This window comes from Oryctolagus cuniculus, chromosome 17, assembly GCF_964237555.1.
Source record: "Oryctolagus cuniculus chromosome 17, mOryCun1.1, whole genome shotgun sequence".
NCBI classification, from domain to species: domain Eukaryota; kingdom Metazoa; phylum Chordata; class Mammalia; order Lagomorpha; family Leporidae; genus Oryctolagus; species Oryctolagus cuniculus.
Window position 1 is genome coordinate 59,715,394 of NC_091448.1, and position 15,118 is coordinate 59,730,511.

The 15,118-nt window shown below is 51.2% G+C and overlaps 1 protein-coding gene across 10 annotated transcripts in view; it reads right to left on the minus strand.

Moving 5' to 3' along the window:
* The window catches only part of PIGL (phosphatidylinositol glycan anchor biosynthesis class L), a 104,445-nt gene that overhangs the window by 12,860 nt on the left and 76,467 nt on the right, over positions 1-15,118 (minus strand). For 7 of the 10 annotated variants that reach the window (XM_051824463.2, XM_051824459.2, XM_017348854.3 and 4 more), the window contains one exon: positions 10,475-14,658. The exons of 1 other annotated variant lie outside the window; for it this stretch is intronic. In XM_051824463.2, coding sequence (XP_051680423.1) covers positions 14,270-14,658 — 389 coding nt within the window. In that variant the 3' untranslated portion in view covers positions 10,475-14,269. Of the gene's footprint in view, positions 1-499; positions 722-10,474; positions 14,659-15,118 lie in introns of those variants that run through there. 2 more of the 10 variants (XM_017348853.3, XM_017348852.3) reach the window with 1 other exon arrangement.

Consider the following 15,118-nt stretch of genomic DNA (forward strand, 5'->3'; position numbering starts at 1 on the left):
AGGACTGGACCAGGCCATCGGCCAAGAGCCTGGAACTCCATCCGGGATGGTCTCCCACGAGGATGGCAGGGGCCCATGCACTCGGGCTACCTTCTTATTAGCAGGGAGCTGGATTGGAAGCGGAGGAGCAGCTGGGGCTCCAACCAGCACTCATACCTGCTATGCGGGTATTGCATGTGGCAGCTTAAGCCAGGGGTGCCACCACACCAGCCTGCAGTGCCTTTCTAAGCAAATCTATTGAACATGGCCCTAGAAGTGAGGTCCCTAGCCAAAGTCAGAAACTGCTGATGGACCCATGACCGGGAAATGCCCTACCAGGAGCCTCCTGGGCCATCCTGTCAGGATTTGGTGTTTTCCTGCTTGACTGGGCTCAGAGGAAAGCACAGGTTTATACCAGCCGGTTGAGCTCTAAGGCAGTGTCAGCCACCACGGGTGGTGGGTGGCCCAGCGCCCTTGCAGGGAGTCCTGGACTGGAGAGCAAACCAGAGGTGGACCCCTGCAGTGCCCCTTCCCCTTAACGTGTGTCCCCTACCCCACCCCACCCCACCCCGCGCCGCTCCAGGAAATGGGGAGGGTGTTGTTCCAGGGTTGCTTTGTTATCTTCCACATTCATCAAGGAAGGAATCGGTTGTACCAACTGTGACAATGTCCCAAAGTCAGCTCCGGCGGACATTCCTTGGCGGGAATCCAAGCACCGGGTGGCCAGACTCTGCTCCCTTTCCTGAAATAAACTTCCACTTGGTTAGCTGGAGGTTCAGGAGCCATAGAAAGCTCAGGGAGGATCCGCTCAGCCCTGTCCTCCCGCAGTTGCCTGTCTGGGGCAGGAAGGGGAGTTTGAGTAGACGTCGCCCTGGCTGCGGGCCGGCTCCTGCACCCAATTCCTGGAGTAGGCGTTTATAGTTACCTGGGATTTCCACGCAGGCAGCACCCATGTGTGCTGACGTCACCCATTAGCAGGAGAAACAGTGCTTTGGCAATTCTGAGCTCAGAGGGGTCTGATTAACGATTTCTTTAAGATTTTACTTTATTATTTGATTTGAAAGGCAGAGTGACTAAGACACAGAGAGGGAGAGAGAGACAGACCTTCCATCTCTTGGTTCACTCCCCAAATGCCCACAACAGCCAGGCCGGAGCCAGGAGCCAGGAACTCCACCAAGGTCTCCCATGTGGGAGGCAGGGCCGCAAGGCACATTAGCAGGAAGTTGAATTGGAAGCCAATTCAACTACCGGGGGAATGGAACAAGTGCTTGAATGTGGGATGCTGGAATCAGCAGTGGCTTAAGCCACTATGCATGCCACAGCGCCAGCCCCCTCACTAACTCTTCACAGGTGACTAGAATTATTTCCATTATGATGTCACCTCTCCCCAGCTTGGAAAGACCATGTGCCATTCAGCTTTTAATTACCATTAACTTCATTTCCAAAATCAGTATAATATGTGAGCATGGGCAGCAGTCCTACTGGCAGGGAGAAGAGGAGAATGCGTGGTACAAGCAAGGGGCAGCCTTGACCAAGACCTTGACACTCCTTCACTGGTTGACCCTCTGCCAAAGGCCCACAACAGCCAGGGCTGGGCCAGGCTAAAGCCAAGAGCAAGAAACTCCCTCAAGGTTGTTGGTAGGGACTCAAGCACTTGGGCCATCATCTGCTGCCTTCCCAGGCACGCTAACAGGAAGCCAGGTGGTAAGCAGAGCAGCCAGGACATGAACCAGACACTCCCATATGGATGTCTCTCACCACAGCACCTGCCCACATAACTGTGTTTTGTCTTCCTCCCTCTGTGGTCCCAAGAACAGAAACATCCTTGGTTCCAATGGCTCCCTCATCCTGCTCTGTCTGCCCACAGGGTTGGGCTGGTTCACTTTCTGTAGAATTCGCTGACTTTATATGTTCATTTTACACCACCTGACCTTGACACTTCTCATTACTGGAGGATTAGTTTCGTGGACTCCAGGGCAGGGCATCCCTCAGGAAATGTTCAAGGCGATTCATTGGTACGCGGGCAGGACATATCAAAAGTTATCTCCCTCCCAACCCCGTAAAAAAAAGGCCAGTGCTGTGGTGTACATGAGTGGCAGGGGCCCAACTACCTGGGCCATCCCTGCTGCCTCCCAGGGGCTGCATGAACAGGAAGCTGGAATCAGTAGCCAAAGGTGAGTATCAAACCAGGCGCTCTGATAGGGAACCTGGGCTACTGCTAAGCCAAATGCCCCACCTCCACTTTTGAGACTTTTTGACGTGTGGCTTCTGGAAGATTCTTCCATTTTATGTTTCTTCCAGCAGTATTTATGTGTCCACTTTCCCTCCTCTGGAATATTGGTCATTATTATTTATAGAAATCTTTGCAAATTAGGTAAGTGCAAAAGGACGTTTTAATTTCTGTTTCGTTAGTGGTGTGATTTCTTTTTTCACATCCACTGCCGTGTGTGTGTGTGTGTGTGTGTGTGTGTGTGTACGACTGCTCCTTGTCTTCTGCAGGTCTCCTGGAAACCTCTCCCACTGGGGTCCCATCCTGAGCTTCCTCTGGGTAGTGTCACCCATGTGTGCGTGGACTTGCATTTCTGATGGAAACTAATGAAGTGGATTAGTCCATTCTCTCCTCCCTGGTCTTTTGTGGACTTTTTGTGGATTTTCTATCCTGACTTCAGTTTTTCTTTGGGAGATATTTTTCTATCAGGCTTCATCTGTTAGGGAATATTAATACATCTGCAATGTGTTATAACAGCTCAAAAAAAAAGTTCCTGTGAAGCATCTCATTTTCCCTTGGCACTTAGCATTCCCAGCCTGGCATGGTGAGGTCCGCCCCACTGCAAGTGATGTTTGAGTTGTTTTGGTTTTTATGCACAAATTCACCCAGAATGTATTTTTGTTTGTGGTATAAGGTATGGAGCCTTTGCCTTCCTCCAAATACGTGGCAAACCCTCCTGACAACATTTATTGCATGATGTGTCCCCTGAATTAAAATGCCCTCTTTCTGTGCAGTGGCTCCATTTGGGGCTGTTTCAGGATTGTTCTCTGTTGTTCAACATCTCTTTACTCTGTCTCTATCTTACTGTTTTGGCTTTTTTTTTTTAGAAAAGATTTATTTATTTATCTGAAAGTCAGAGTTACACAGAGAGAGGAGAGGCAGAGAGACAGAGAGAGAGGTCTTCCATCCGCTGGTTCACTCCCCAGATGGCTGCAACGGCCGGAGATGCGCCGATCCAAAGCCAGGAGCCAGGAGCTTCTTCCAGGTCTCCCACACAGGTGCAGGGGCCCAAGGACTTGGGCCATCGTCTATTGCTTTCCCAGACCTTAGCAGAGAGCTGGATCAGAAGTGGAGCAGCCAAGACTCGAACTGCCACCCATATGGGATATTGGCACTGCAGGCAAGGGCTTTAACTCACTGTGCCACAGCATCGCCCCTCCATTCCTTTTTATTTTTATTTTTTATTTTTATTTTTTTGACAGGTAGAGTGGACAGTGAGAGAGAGACAGAGTGAAAGGTCTTCCTTTTGCCGTTGGTTCACCCTCCAATGGCCGCTGTGGCCGGCGTGCTGCAGCCGGCACACCGCGCTGATCCGATGGCAGAAGCCAGGTGCTTCTCCTGGTCTCCCATGGGGTGCAGGGCCCAAGCACCTGGGCCATCCTCCACTGCCCTCCCGGGCCACAGCAGAGAGCTGGCCTGGAAGAGGGGCAACCGGGACAGAATCCGGTGCCCCAACTGGGACTAGAACTCGGTGTGCCGGTGCCACAAGGCGGAGGATTAGCCTGTTGAGCCACGGCGCCGGCCCCCCTCCATTCCTTTTTATAGTTGCATAATAAACAAAATGCCAGGGTGAATATTTGCCCCAGCAGTTAAGAGTCCTGTGTCCCATATCAGAGAACATGTTTTGATCCCTGGCTCTGGCTCCTGACTCCAGCTTCCTGTTAATGTTGACCCTGGGAGGCAGTGGTGATGGCCGGAGTAGTTGGGTCCCTGCCACCCACATCAGAGACCTGAAGTGAGTTCCCTGTTCCTGGCTTCTACCCAGCTCAGTCCCAGTTGTTGAAACAGGCATTTGGGGGAAGAATCAGCAGATGGGATCTGCTCTGTCTGTTTCTGTCTCTCTGTTTCTCTGCCTCTCAAATAAAAAGGAAAAAGAAACATTTTTTAAAGGTTTGGGTTCAGCTTGTGCTTTTCTGCAAAACAAAACTACTGAGATTTATTTATTTAATTAATTTATTTTTTTGACAGGCAGAGTGGACAGTGAGAGAGAGAGACAGAGAGAAAGGTCTTCCTTTGCCGTTGGTTCACCTTCCAATGGCCGCCGCGGCCGGCGCACCTCGCTGATCCGATGGCAGGAGCCAGGTGCTTCTCCTGGTCTCCCATGGGGTGCAGGGCCCAAGCACCTGGGCCATCCTCCACTGCACTCCCGGGCCACAGCAGAGAGCTGGCCTGGAAGAGGGGCAACCAGGACAGAATCCGGCGCCCCGACCGGGACTAGAACCCGGTGTGCCGGCGCTGCAGGCGGAGGATTAGCCTAGTGAGCTGCGGCGCCAGCCATTCCTACCTTTTCGACATAGCACTTTTAGATGGCTAGAGTTCTGATGAAGTCTTCTATACCACTGGCTTTATTCTCTCCTGGTTTTCCTTAGGAATTCTCAATAGGAATTGTGGCTGCACCTTGCTTTCTTTCAGCATCTATAAATAACAAGTATGGTTTTCCTTCTTGATTTGTTGATGTTATGGATTATGGTGATGGATTTCTCCAGGTGGAACCATTCTTGCTTATCCTGCTTGGTCATGGAGCACTGATTTTTTTTTTAAAATTCACTACTGGATTCAATTTGCTCGGGTTTTCTCTCACATTTTTGCATCTATATTCACAAATAAAATTGACCGGCGCCGCGGCTCAATAGGCCAATCCTCCGCCTGCGGCGCCGGCACACCGGGTTCTAGTCCCGGTCGGGGCGCCGGATTCTGTCCCGGTTGCCCCTCTTCCGGGCCAGCTCTCTGCTGTGGCCAGGGTGTGCAGTGGAGGATGGCCCAGGTGCTTGGGCCCTGCACCCCATGGGAGACCAGGAGAAGCACCTGGCTCCTGCCTTCGGATCAGCGTGGTGCGCCAGCCCCGGCAGCCATTGGAGGGTGAACCAATGGCAAAGGAAGACCTTTCTCTCTGTCTGTCTCTCTCTCACTGTCCACTCTGCCTGTCAAAAAATAAATAAATAAAAAATAAAAATTGCCCGTGGGTTTCTTTTTCTTATGCTACATCATCTTCTGTTACGTCTAAGAATTAGAGTGCTTCTCTAATTTTCTCATTTTTGTTTATTTTTTAATTTTTTGCCAGGCAGAGTTAGACAGTGAGAGACAGAGACAGAGAGAAAGGTCTTCCTTCCATTGGTTCACTCCCCTAATGGCCGCCTCAGCCAGCGCTGCGCCAATCCGAAGCCAGGAGCCAAGTGCTTCCTCCTGGTCTCCCATGCGGGTGCAGGGCCCAAGCACTTGGGCCATCCTCCACTGCCCTCCTGGGCCACAGCAGAGAGCTGGCCTGGAAGAGGAGCAACTGGGACTAGAACCTGGCACCCATATGGGATGCCGGTGCCGCAGGCGGAGGATTAACTAAGTGAGCCACGGCGTCGGCCACTAATTTTCTGTCTTATGCATAGGCAGCTGTAAACCCATCGAGCCTAGGAACCTTCTAAAACTGTTAACCCGGTTCTAATTACCTTTCACATTTCCTCTGTGGTTACTGGGTCTGTTTTCACCGGGAGAGTAGATGCTCAAGCATATGATCCGGTGTTTTTTTTTTTTTTTTTTTTTGACAGGCAGAGTGGACAGTGAGAGAGAGACAGAGAGAAAGGTCTTCCTCTTGCCGTTGGTTCACCCTCCAATGGCCGCCGCGGCCGGCGCGCTGTGCTGATCCGAAGGCAGGAGCCAGGTGCTTCTCCTAGTCACCCATGGGGTGCAGGACCCAAGTATTTGAGCCATCCTCCACTGCACTCCCTGGCCACAGCAGAGAGCTGGCCTGGAAGAGGGGCAACCGGGACAGAATCCGGCGCCCCGACCGGGACTAGAACCCGGTGTGCTGGCGCCGCTAGGTGGAGGATTAGCCTAGTGAGCCGATCCGGTTGTTGATTGGTGCTAATTCTCTGCCATACCTATACTCGCACGTCAGCAGCCCCAGCTGGAATTACTCTGGGGAGATGAGGGTGGGAGATTTGGAAGTGCTTAGTTTAATGACAGCATTCTTCTACTCTGCAAGGACTCAACGGAAGCTGTCCAGTATGCCAACATCAGTCTGTCCAGGGCTCCCAGCCCTCTACAAACCCTGGCTCATCTCCCCTCCCTCCCACTCCTGCCCTGCACGCACGACCCGCTCCGCCACCTTGTCTCCCAGAAGGGCTCTGCAAAGAAAGCAAACAGCCACTGCCACGGGAAACCCGGGTGGGGCAGCGCCACCTACAGGTCTTGGGTGTGCGCGCTTGATGTGGTGTGAATGCATTTGAGATAAGGCAATCCCACCCCATTTATTTCCTCGTGGTTGGTTTGTGTGGGAATCTGATTATTTGCTTAGAAAATCATCCAGTCTTCTAGATTTTTTTTTTTGCCACGGAGTTGTATAAAATCCTGTAATTTTTTTTCAGTATTTCCATTTTTGTGACTATAAAACCATTCTGTTCCCAATAACTACACTTTTTTTTTTTTTTTAATGGTTTTTACTTGTTTGAGGGGCAGGGAGCTCCTGTCCACTGGGTCACTTCCCTCCCCAAGTGGCTGCAGTGGGTCCTGGCTGGTGCTGATATTGGGAGACTGGATCTTAGTCCAGGAACCCAATTACTTGAGCCATCGCCCCTGCCTCCCACGGTCTGCCCTTGACAGGAAACCAGAATCAGGAGGCAGAGCCCAGAATCAAATCTGGGCTCTCTACTATGGGACGTGGACATCGCGACTGCCAAGCCAAACACTCACCCCGTTTTCTCTTTTTTCTTAATCAGATTTGCCATGTGTAGGCTTATTTTATTTTTCAAAGAAAGCTTTTTCTTTCTATTGGTTTCATTTATTTTTATCTTTCATCCTTATTAAATCTCTCTCCTCATTGGCTTCCATTGCTGATTTTCTTAAATTGAATAAGGTAGTTAACTTCTTTACAATATTCTTAATTTTAAAGTTTATTTTAATTTATGAAAGGCAGGGAAACACAGACAGAGACAGTCACAGAGAGATCTACCATCCACTGGTTCACTTCCCAAATGTCCAGGACAGCCGGGTCTCGTCCAGGCCAAAGCCAGGAGCCAGGTTCTCCATTGGGGTTTCCTACATAGGTGGCAGGGCCACCAGCACTCCTAGCTGGGATGTGGGTGTCCCAAGGGGTGACTTAACTCTCTGTGTCACAATGCCTGTCCCTACTGGTGGAACTTCTTCAAAATTCAAAGCTGCCATTTTCCTGAGCCAGCTGAGGTCGTTGGGCCAGGTCACTGCCTGGGCACTGTCTGCTGACCTGGAGGACCTGCTTCTGTGACCCGCGTGCTGCGCTGCCTGCCTGCAGGCAAGGGGCGGGGTGCAAAGTGGAATACGCGTTGTAATAGAGTTTCCACTCGGGAAGGGGATAAGTCGGGTTTCTGCATCGCCACAGTGTCTGCTTATCTACACGGCACAGAAGAAAAGGATTCGCCACCACAGTATCAAAAGAAGTTAACTGGCTGGCGCCGCAGCTCACTAGGCTAATCCTCCGCCTTGTGGCGCCGGCACACCGGGTTCTAGTCCCGGTCGGGGCGCCGGATTCTGTCCCGGTTGCCCCTCTTCCAGTCCAGCTCTCTGCTGTGGCCCGGGAGTGCAGTGGAGGATGGCCCAAGTGCTTGGGCCCTGCACCCCATGGGAGACCAGGAGAAGCACCTGGCTCCTGCCATCTGATCAGCGCAGTGCGCCGGCTGCAGCGGCCATTGGAGGGTGAACCAACGGCAAGAGGAAGACCTTTCTCTCTGTCTCTCTCTCCCACTGTCCACTCTGCCTGTCAAAAAAAAAGTTAACTGCCGGCACCGCGGCTCACTAGGCTAATCCTCTGCCTGCAGCGCCGGCACACTGGGTTCTAGTCCCGGTTGGGGCGCTGGATTCTGTCCCAGTTGCCCCTCTTCCTGTCCAGCTCTCTGCTGTGGCCCGGGAGTGCAGTGGAGGATGCCCCAAGTGCTTGGGCCCTGCACCATGGGAGACCAGGAGAAGCACCTGGCTCCTGCCATCTGATCAGCGCAGTGCGCCGGCTGCGGCAGCCATTGGAGGGTGAACCAACGGCAAAGGAAGACCTTTCTCTCTGTCTCTCTCTCTCACTGTCCACTCTGCCTGTCCAATCAATCAATCAATAAAATAAAAAAAGAAGAGTTTAAAAAAAAAAAGTTAACTACATGTGCTTGTTGGGGTGGCGCTGTGGTCTAGCTAGTAAAGCCGCCTAGTAAAGCCGCCTCCTGTGACACCAGCATCCAGTATGGGCGCCAGTTGGTGTCCTGGCTGCTCCGTTTCCCATCCAACTCCCTGCTAATGGCCTAGGAAAAGCAGTGGAAGATGTCCCAAGTACTCGGGTCCCTGCACCCATGCGGGAGACCCAGATGGAGTTCTTGCTCCTGGATTCAGCCTGGCCCAGCCCCGGCTTTTGTGACCATCTGGAGAGTGAACCAGCAGATGGAAAAATCTCTCTCTGTATCTCCCTTTCTCACTATCATCTGCTTTTTACATAAAATATTTTTTAACATTAGAGAACAGAGACCTGGAGCATCTCCACGTTTAATCTGTTTTCAATAATGTTCTGAAGGAGGAGCCGGCGTTGTGGTGTAGCAGGTAAAGCTACTGCCTGTATAGGCACCAGTTTGAGTCCCGGCTGCCCCACTTCCAATCCAGCTCCCTGCTAATGCACCTTGGAGATCATCGGAAGATGGCCCAAGTGCTTGGAGATCTGGACGGCGGAGTTCCAGGCTCCTGGCTTTGGCCTGGCCCAGCAACAGCCATTGCAGCCATTTGGGGAATGAAGCAGCCAATGGAAGATTTCTCTCTTTCTCTCTCTCTCTTATGACTCTGACATTCAAACAAATAAATAAATATTTTTAAAAATGTTTAAAGATTCAAAAAGGTCCAAGCTGTTCAGGATTCGGTGGGCCCCTCTGTTCACGTTACACACGCTGTCCTTTGTCATCCACGGGTCCCTATCTCTCCATGGCCTCTCCTCCTTCACCTTGGGTCTCCTTGAGCTGTGCTTTCAACTCTCTTTCTGCCATGCTTTCCATGCCCCCTCTTTGTTCTATGACAGGAGTATATCGGCTACCTGATACTCCAGTTCACTGATTTGGCCACGGCTGAGCTGCCTTTTTTTTTTTTTTTTTTTTTATGTCTTGGCCAGTTCTGATGGTTGATCATGGTCATAATCCATTAACTGCCACTTCATGGAGCTCCACCTCCCTGTGAGCCCCCCACCCCCACCCCAAGTGAGGGTTCCGCCTGTGTCACACCTCTGGCAGCTCCTGAGCAAGTGAGAGAGAGAGACAGAGAGAAAGGTCTTCCTTTGCCGTTGGTTCACCCTCCAATGGCCGCCGCGGCCAGCACGCTGATGGCAGGAGCCAGGTACTTATCCTGGTCTCCCATGGGTTGCAGGGCCCAAGCACTTGGGCCATCTTCCACTGCACTCCCTGGCCACAGCAGAGAGCTGGCCTGGAAGAGGGGCAACCGGGACAGAATCCGGTGCCCCGACCGGGACTAGAACCCGGTGTGCCGGCGTCACAAGGCGGAGGATTAGCCTAGTGAGCCACGGCGCCGGCCTGAGCAAGGTTTTTCAGAGCAGTGGCCCAATGTTGAGTGGTGGTACTGGGGGGAGGGAGGACAGCAGTTTCTGCTCCTCTGGGGCAGGGTGAGAACTGGCAGCCTCGGCCTGAGCAGGAGAGGGGGTGCGCCTGGACCCTTCCAAGGGTATACTCAGCGGCTTGCCATCTTTTTCTGCTGGGCGGAAGCAGTGGGGGAGGGACTTCCCTTGCTCTCTCTTTTTTTTCCCATGCTCCTTCAGGGAACTAGGAAAATCTGCTCTGTGCCCCAGGCTTCAGGGTTGCTGGCTAGTATAGCAGGTTGTTAACCACACAGGGCATCTGGCCGAGTAGATGCTCGTGCAGGCTTGTGCCCTGGGGAGGGGGCGTGTCTGTCTGGAGGAAGGGCTGCCTTGGAGAGTGTGCCCAGAGACTCGCTTGTGGCTTGTACATGGGTCCCCAGGGCTGCCTGCCACCTACAAAACTCCTTTCCCACCGAGGCACCAGGAGGGGCTTCCTTCCGCCCTGGGCTGCTGTCGCTCGTCTGTCTCCTGGCACCAGGGAGAACTTCATCCTGGTCCCGTCTTCTTCATAGAACCTTGAAGGTCCCTTGGCCTTGGGTGCGCCCAGTCTCCAAGTGCTTGCCTGGCTGCTGTGACACTCAGAGAAGGTGCATGGATGGGGAGAGGGGTCTGGGAGTTGGTGCTCATGTGACATTGACCAGCAGACACAGTAGTTTGTTTTTAATTTTCCTCCTAGACTTTTTACTTTATTCATTGGAAAAAGGTTGGATTGTACAGTAAGACAAAGGAGAAAAGAAGTCCCAGCTACTCACTACCCAGAAGCAATTATTGATAATTTCGTACCAACAGGTGCTTCCAAAGGTCACAGAAAATGTATTTAAAGGGTGGGTGTCTGGAGAGAGGTAAGGTGCCTGTGTGTGTGTGTGTGTCTCCCACAGCAAGTACTGGAGTATCTGAGTTTGAGGGGGTTTTGACTCCACACCTGGCTCCATACACACCCTGGAAGGCAACAGGTGATGTCGCAAATGGCTGGGTTCCTACCACCCACGAGAGAGGCCTACAGTGTGTTTCCAGCTCCTGGCTTCAGCCCCGCCCATTGTGGGCATCTGGGGAGTGAACCAGAAGACGGCAGCTCTCTGTCTGTCTCTCTACTGCTATCGGTCTCTCTCTGCCCCTCAAATAAACAAGTGGTTAAAAAGATAAGTGTATTTTGGTGCAAAAACAATTTGAAATTTTATATGTGAGGGGGTCTTCTAAAAGTTCATGGAAAATGTGTATCATGAAAAACTATGAATGAGTTCCAAAACTTTTTACACCAAAATAAGTTTATCTTTTAATTCAATTTTCCATAACCCCTTTAAATACCCTCATATGTTTCTTTTAAAAAAATGCTTATTGGGGCCAGTGCTGTGTTGTAGCAAGTAAAGCTGCCACCTGTAGTACTGGCATCCCATATGGGCACTGGTTCAAGTCCTGGCCGCTCCACTTCCGATCCAGCTCTCTGCTATGGCCTGGGAAAGCGGTAGACGATGGCCCAAATCCTTGGGCCCCTGCACCCATGTGGAGACCTGGAGGAAGCTCCTGGCTCCTGATTTTGGATCAGTGCAGCTCCGGCCATTGCTGCCATCTGGGGAGTGAACCAGCAGATGGAAGACCTCTCTCTCTCTCTGCCTCTCTGTAACTCTGCCTTTCAAATAAATACATAAATATTTTTAAAATGCTTATTTATTTTCATCTACGAGAGAGAGAGAGAGAGAGAGATATCTTTCATCCTTTCATCTGCTGCTTCACTCCCCAAAGGCCCTTAATAGCTGAGGCTTGGCCAGGGGCCCAAGAACCTCAGCCGTCATCTGCTTCCTTCCGGGACATATTGTCAGGAAAGTGGATTGGGGAAGCCAAAGCTGTGGTGTAGCAGGTAAAGCTGCTTCCTGCAGTGCCGGCATCCCATATGGGCGCCAGTTTGAGTCTTGGCTGCTCCACTTCTGATCCAGCTCTCTGCTATGGCCCGGGAATGCAATGGAAGATGGCCCAAGTCCTTGGGCCACTGCACTTGTGTGGGAGACCCAGAAGAAGCTCCTGGCTCCTGGTTGGCCCAGCTCCAATTATTGGGATCATCATTTGGGGAGTGAACCAGTGGATAGAAGACCTGACTCTCTCTCTCTCTCTCTCTCTCTCTCTCCCTCTCTTCCTCTCTCCCTCTCTAACTCTGCCTTTCAAATAAATAAATCAATCTTTAAGAAACAAAGTACTTAAAGACTTTTTAAAAAATTCTTTCTGAAAAAAAAAAAAAAGAAGAAGAAGAAGAAAGTGGATTGGAAGCAGAAGTGTTAGGACTTGAACCAGCACTTAGATATGGGATGTGGCCGTCCCAAGCAGTGGCTTAATCAACTGTGCCACTACACCCACACCACCCACATACCTTCTTAAACTCTTAAGATTTGGAAGCCGGCGCTGTGGCACAGAGAATTAATGCCTTGGCCTGAAGTGCCAGCATCCTGTATGGGCGCTGGTTCGAGGCCTAGCTGCTCCTCTTCTGATCCGGCTCTCTGCTATGGCCTGGGAAAGCAGTAGAAGATGGCCCAAGTCCTTGAGCCCCTGCACCCACATGGGAGACCTGGAAGAAGCTCCTGGCTCCTGGCTTCAGATCGGCATAGCTCTGGCTGTTGTGGCCAATTGGGGAGTGAACCAGTAGATGGAAGACCTCTCTCTCTCTCTCTCTCTCTCTGCCTCTCCTCTCTCTGTGTAACTCTGCCTTTCAAATAAATACATAAATCTTTTTAAAAAAATAAACTCTGATTTAAAATTATTTTTTGAATAATATATGCACATGGTACAAAATTAAAAAGGTATAAAAAGTTTCCATTCCACTCCTCTCATCCAATTCCCTTTTTCAGAAATGAGCTGTTACCAAAAAAAAAAAAACCCTAATATGTTTACACACACTCACGTGTGTGTGTGTGTTGCCCCTCACAAATGGTTGCATTTGTTAACAATGTGTATTTTTCACTTATTAATATGCCTTGGAGATCTTTCCATGTCAATGCATTGCATTATTTTTTTAAAAAAAAGTATGGGTGCTGGCGTTGTGGCACAGCATGTTAGCCCACTGCTTGCGACTCTGGCATCCCATACTAGCACGCCGGTTCGAGTCTCAGATGCTCCACTTCCAATCCAGCTCCCTGTTAATGTGCTTGGGAAGGCAGTGGCTGATGGCCCAAGTACTGGGCCCCTGCCACCCATGTAGAAAATCAGGATGGAGCTCTAGGCTCCTGGCTTTGACCTGGTCCAGCCCTGGCTGTTGTGGCCATTTAGAAAATGAACTAGCAGATGGAGGATTCTCTTTCTCTCTGCCTTTCAAATAAATACATACTTTTTAAAAATTGGTTTGTAATGTTATATTTTACTAGTATTCTCACTACTTATTTAACAAATCCTTAATTGATGGACATTTGGACAGGTTCAGCATTTTCCTCTTTTAAATGTGTTTCGATATGTATCTTTTTCATATCACTTATGGCATGTGGAATAAGTCTACAGTGCCAGTTAGTGGAAGAGTATATAATTTGGGGGCAGGCACTGTGGCACAGTGAGTTAAGCTGCTATTTGGGATACTGGAGTCTCGGGCTACTCTGCTTCCAAATCAGCTCCCTGCTGATGTGTCCCTGTGTCCCATGCAGGGCTCCTCCTGGCTCCAGGCTTTGGCCTGGCCCAGACCTCGCTGTTGTTGCCGTCTGGGGAGTAAACCAGCAGATGGAAGCTCTCTCTCTCTCTCTTTCTCTCTCATTCTGTCACTCTGTCTTTCAAACAGATAAATGCACCTTTGAAAAAGAGTATATCATTTTATTAGAGATTGCTGGACTGGCCGCCACACAGGTTGTATCATTTGCATGCCTGTACGTGTACAGCGGGCTGCTGAAGCCACTGGACAGCAGAGTCCGGGTTCTTTGGCCTTCAGACTCGGAGACTGGGGCCAGCAGCCATCTGGGGGGCTCTCGAGCCTTGGCCTTGGATGAGGACTGCATTATCAGCCTATCCAGCTTCCCGGCCTGAGCTGCTGCCAGCTTCCCTAGCTCTCCATCTCGGACATGGCCTTGTGTAACTTTTCAGCCTCTCATGGCTGTGGGCTAATCGAATACAGGTTCTGTGTCTCTGGAGAACCCTACGGATACCAAGGGATGCAGTTACAGCGACAGAAAACGAATTAAGACAGCTGCTTTGGGAACCACGTGAAAATCACATCTGGGAAGTGGTTTTTTTTTTTTTTTTTTTGGACAGGCAGAGTGGACAGTGAGAGAGAGAGACAGAAAGAAAGTTCTTCCCTTGCCGTTGGTTCACCCTCCAATGGCCGCCGCGGCCGGCGCACTGCACTGATCCGAAGGCAGGAGCCAGGTGCTTATCCTGGTCTCCCATGGGGTGCAGGGCCCAAGCACTCGGGCCATCCTCTGGGAAGTGTTTTTAACGCGTGTCTGCAATCATTTATAATAACAGCAATCTGCCCGGGCTCTGGGCTAGGGCCTTGACATTGACTGTGCCATTGTGCAAAGTGTTCTCCACGAGAACTGGAGGTGGCAGCAGGGTGGCTGTTGTTGCCCCGGGGTTTGTTTTCGGTTCTTCCTGGTTGTTTTTCCCCCAGAGGCAGATGCTGGCACCTGGATGGCAGAGGCCTCCTTTGGTGGAGGTTGCTCCGGCTGGGACCTCCTTTGGCTCAGGGAGGGAGGCCCGCTCCAGGCCAGGCTCTTTGGACTTCCTGGTCTGTTTTCACTCCATTGTTCCTTGGATCTGAATACTGTCCGAGGCTTCAGAGGAAGTGCAGTGTGTTGATCCTGATGTAGCGCGAGAAGAGAAGGTAGAGGCGGCGGAACCAGAGGAGCTGGCTGCGGTGGCAGGACATGGCCCTCTAGGAGAGGCACAGAGCACAGTTATGGGGCAGGTGCACTGCGGCTGGCCCTGAGCCTTCCACACCTAGCCCCCCACCAACACGCATCGTGCCACAGCCTTGTTTGCCTTCTGCCTGTAACCCACGAACCTCTCTGGGTTCCGCCTCCTTCCCAAGTGCTGCTTCCTCCCCTGGGATGACAGCAGATGGTGCTGATGGTAGCCAGGGCGCTCCCTGGGGGATGCCAGGAGGCGTGCAGAGCAGCCTGCACACACCGCCTCAATGGAACAACCAGGCTCAAATCGCTAGCAGGCAGTGAGCTGAAGTCTGAACCCAGAACCATCTGTCTCTAGTGCTTACATTTCTAATCATGTCACTCTGCTCCCTCACGAATCCGACACAAGCACGCTAGAGCACTGTGCCCAGACTCCTCTGAATTAGGAAAGATGGGAAGACACAGTCCTTATTAGAAGAAGATAAA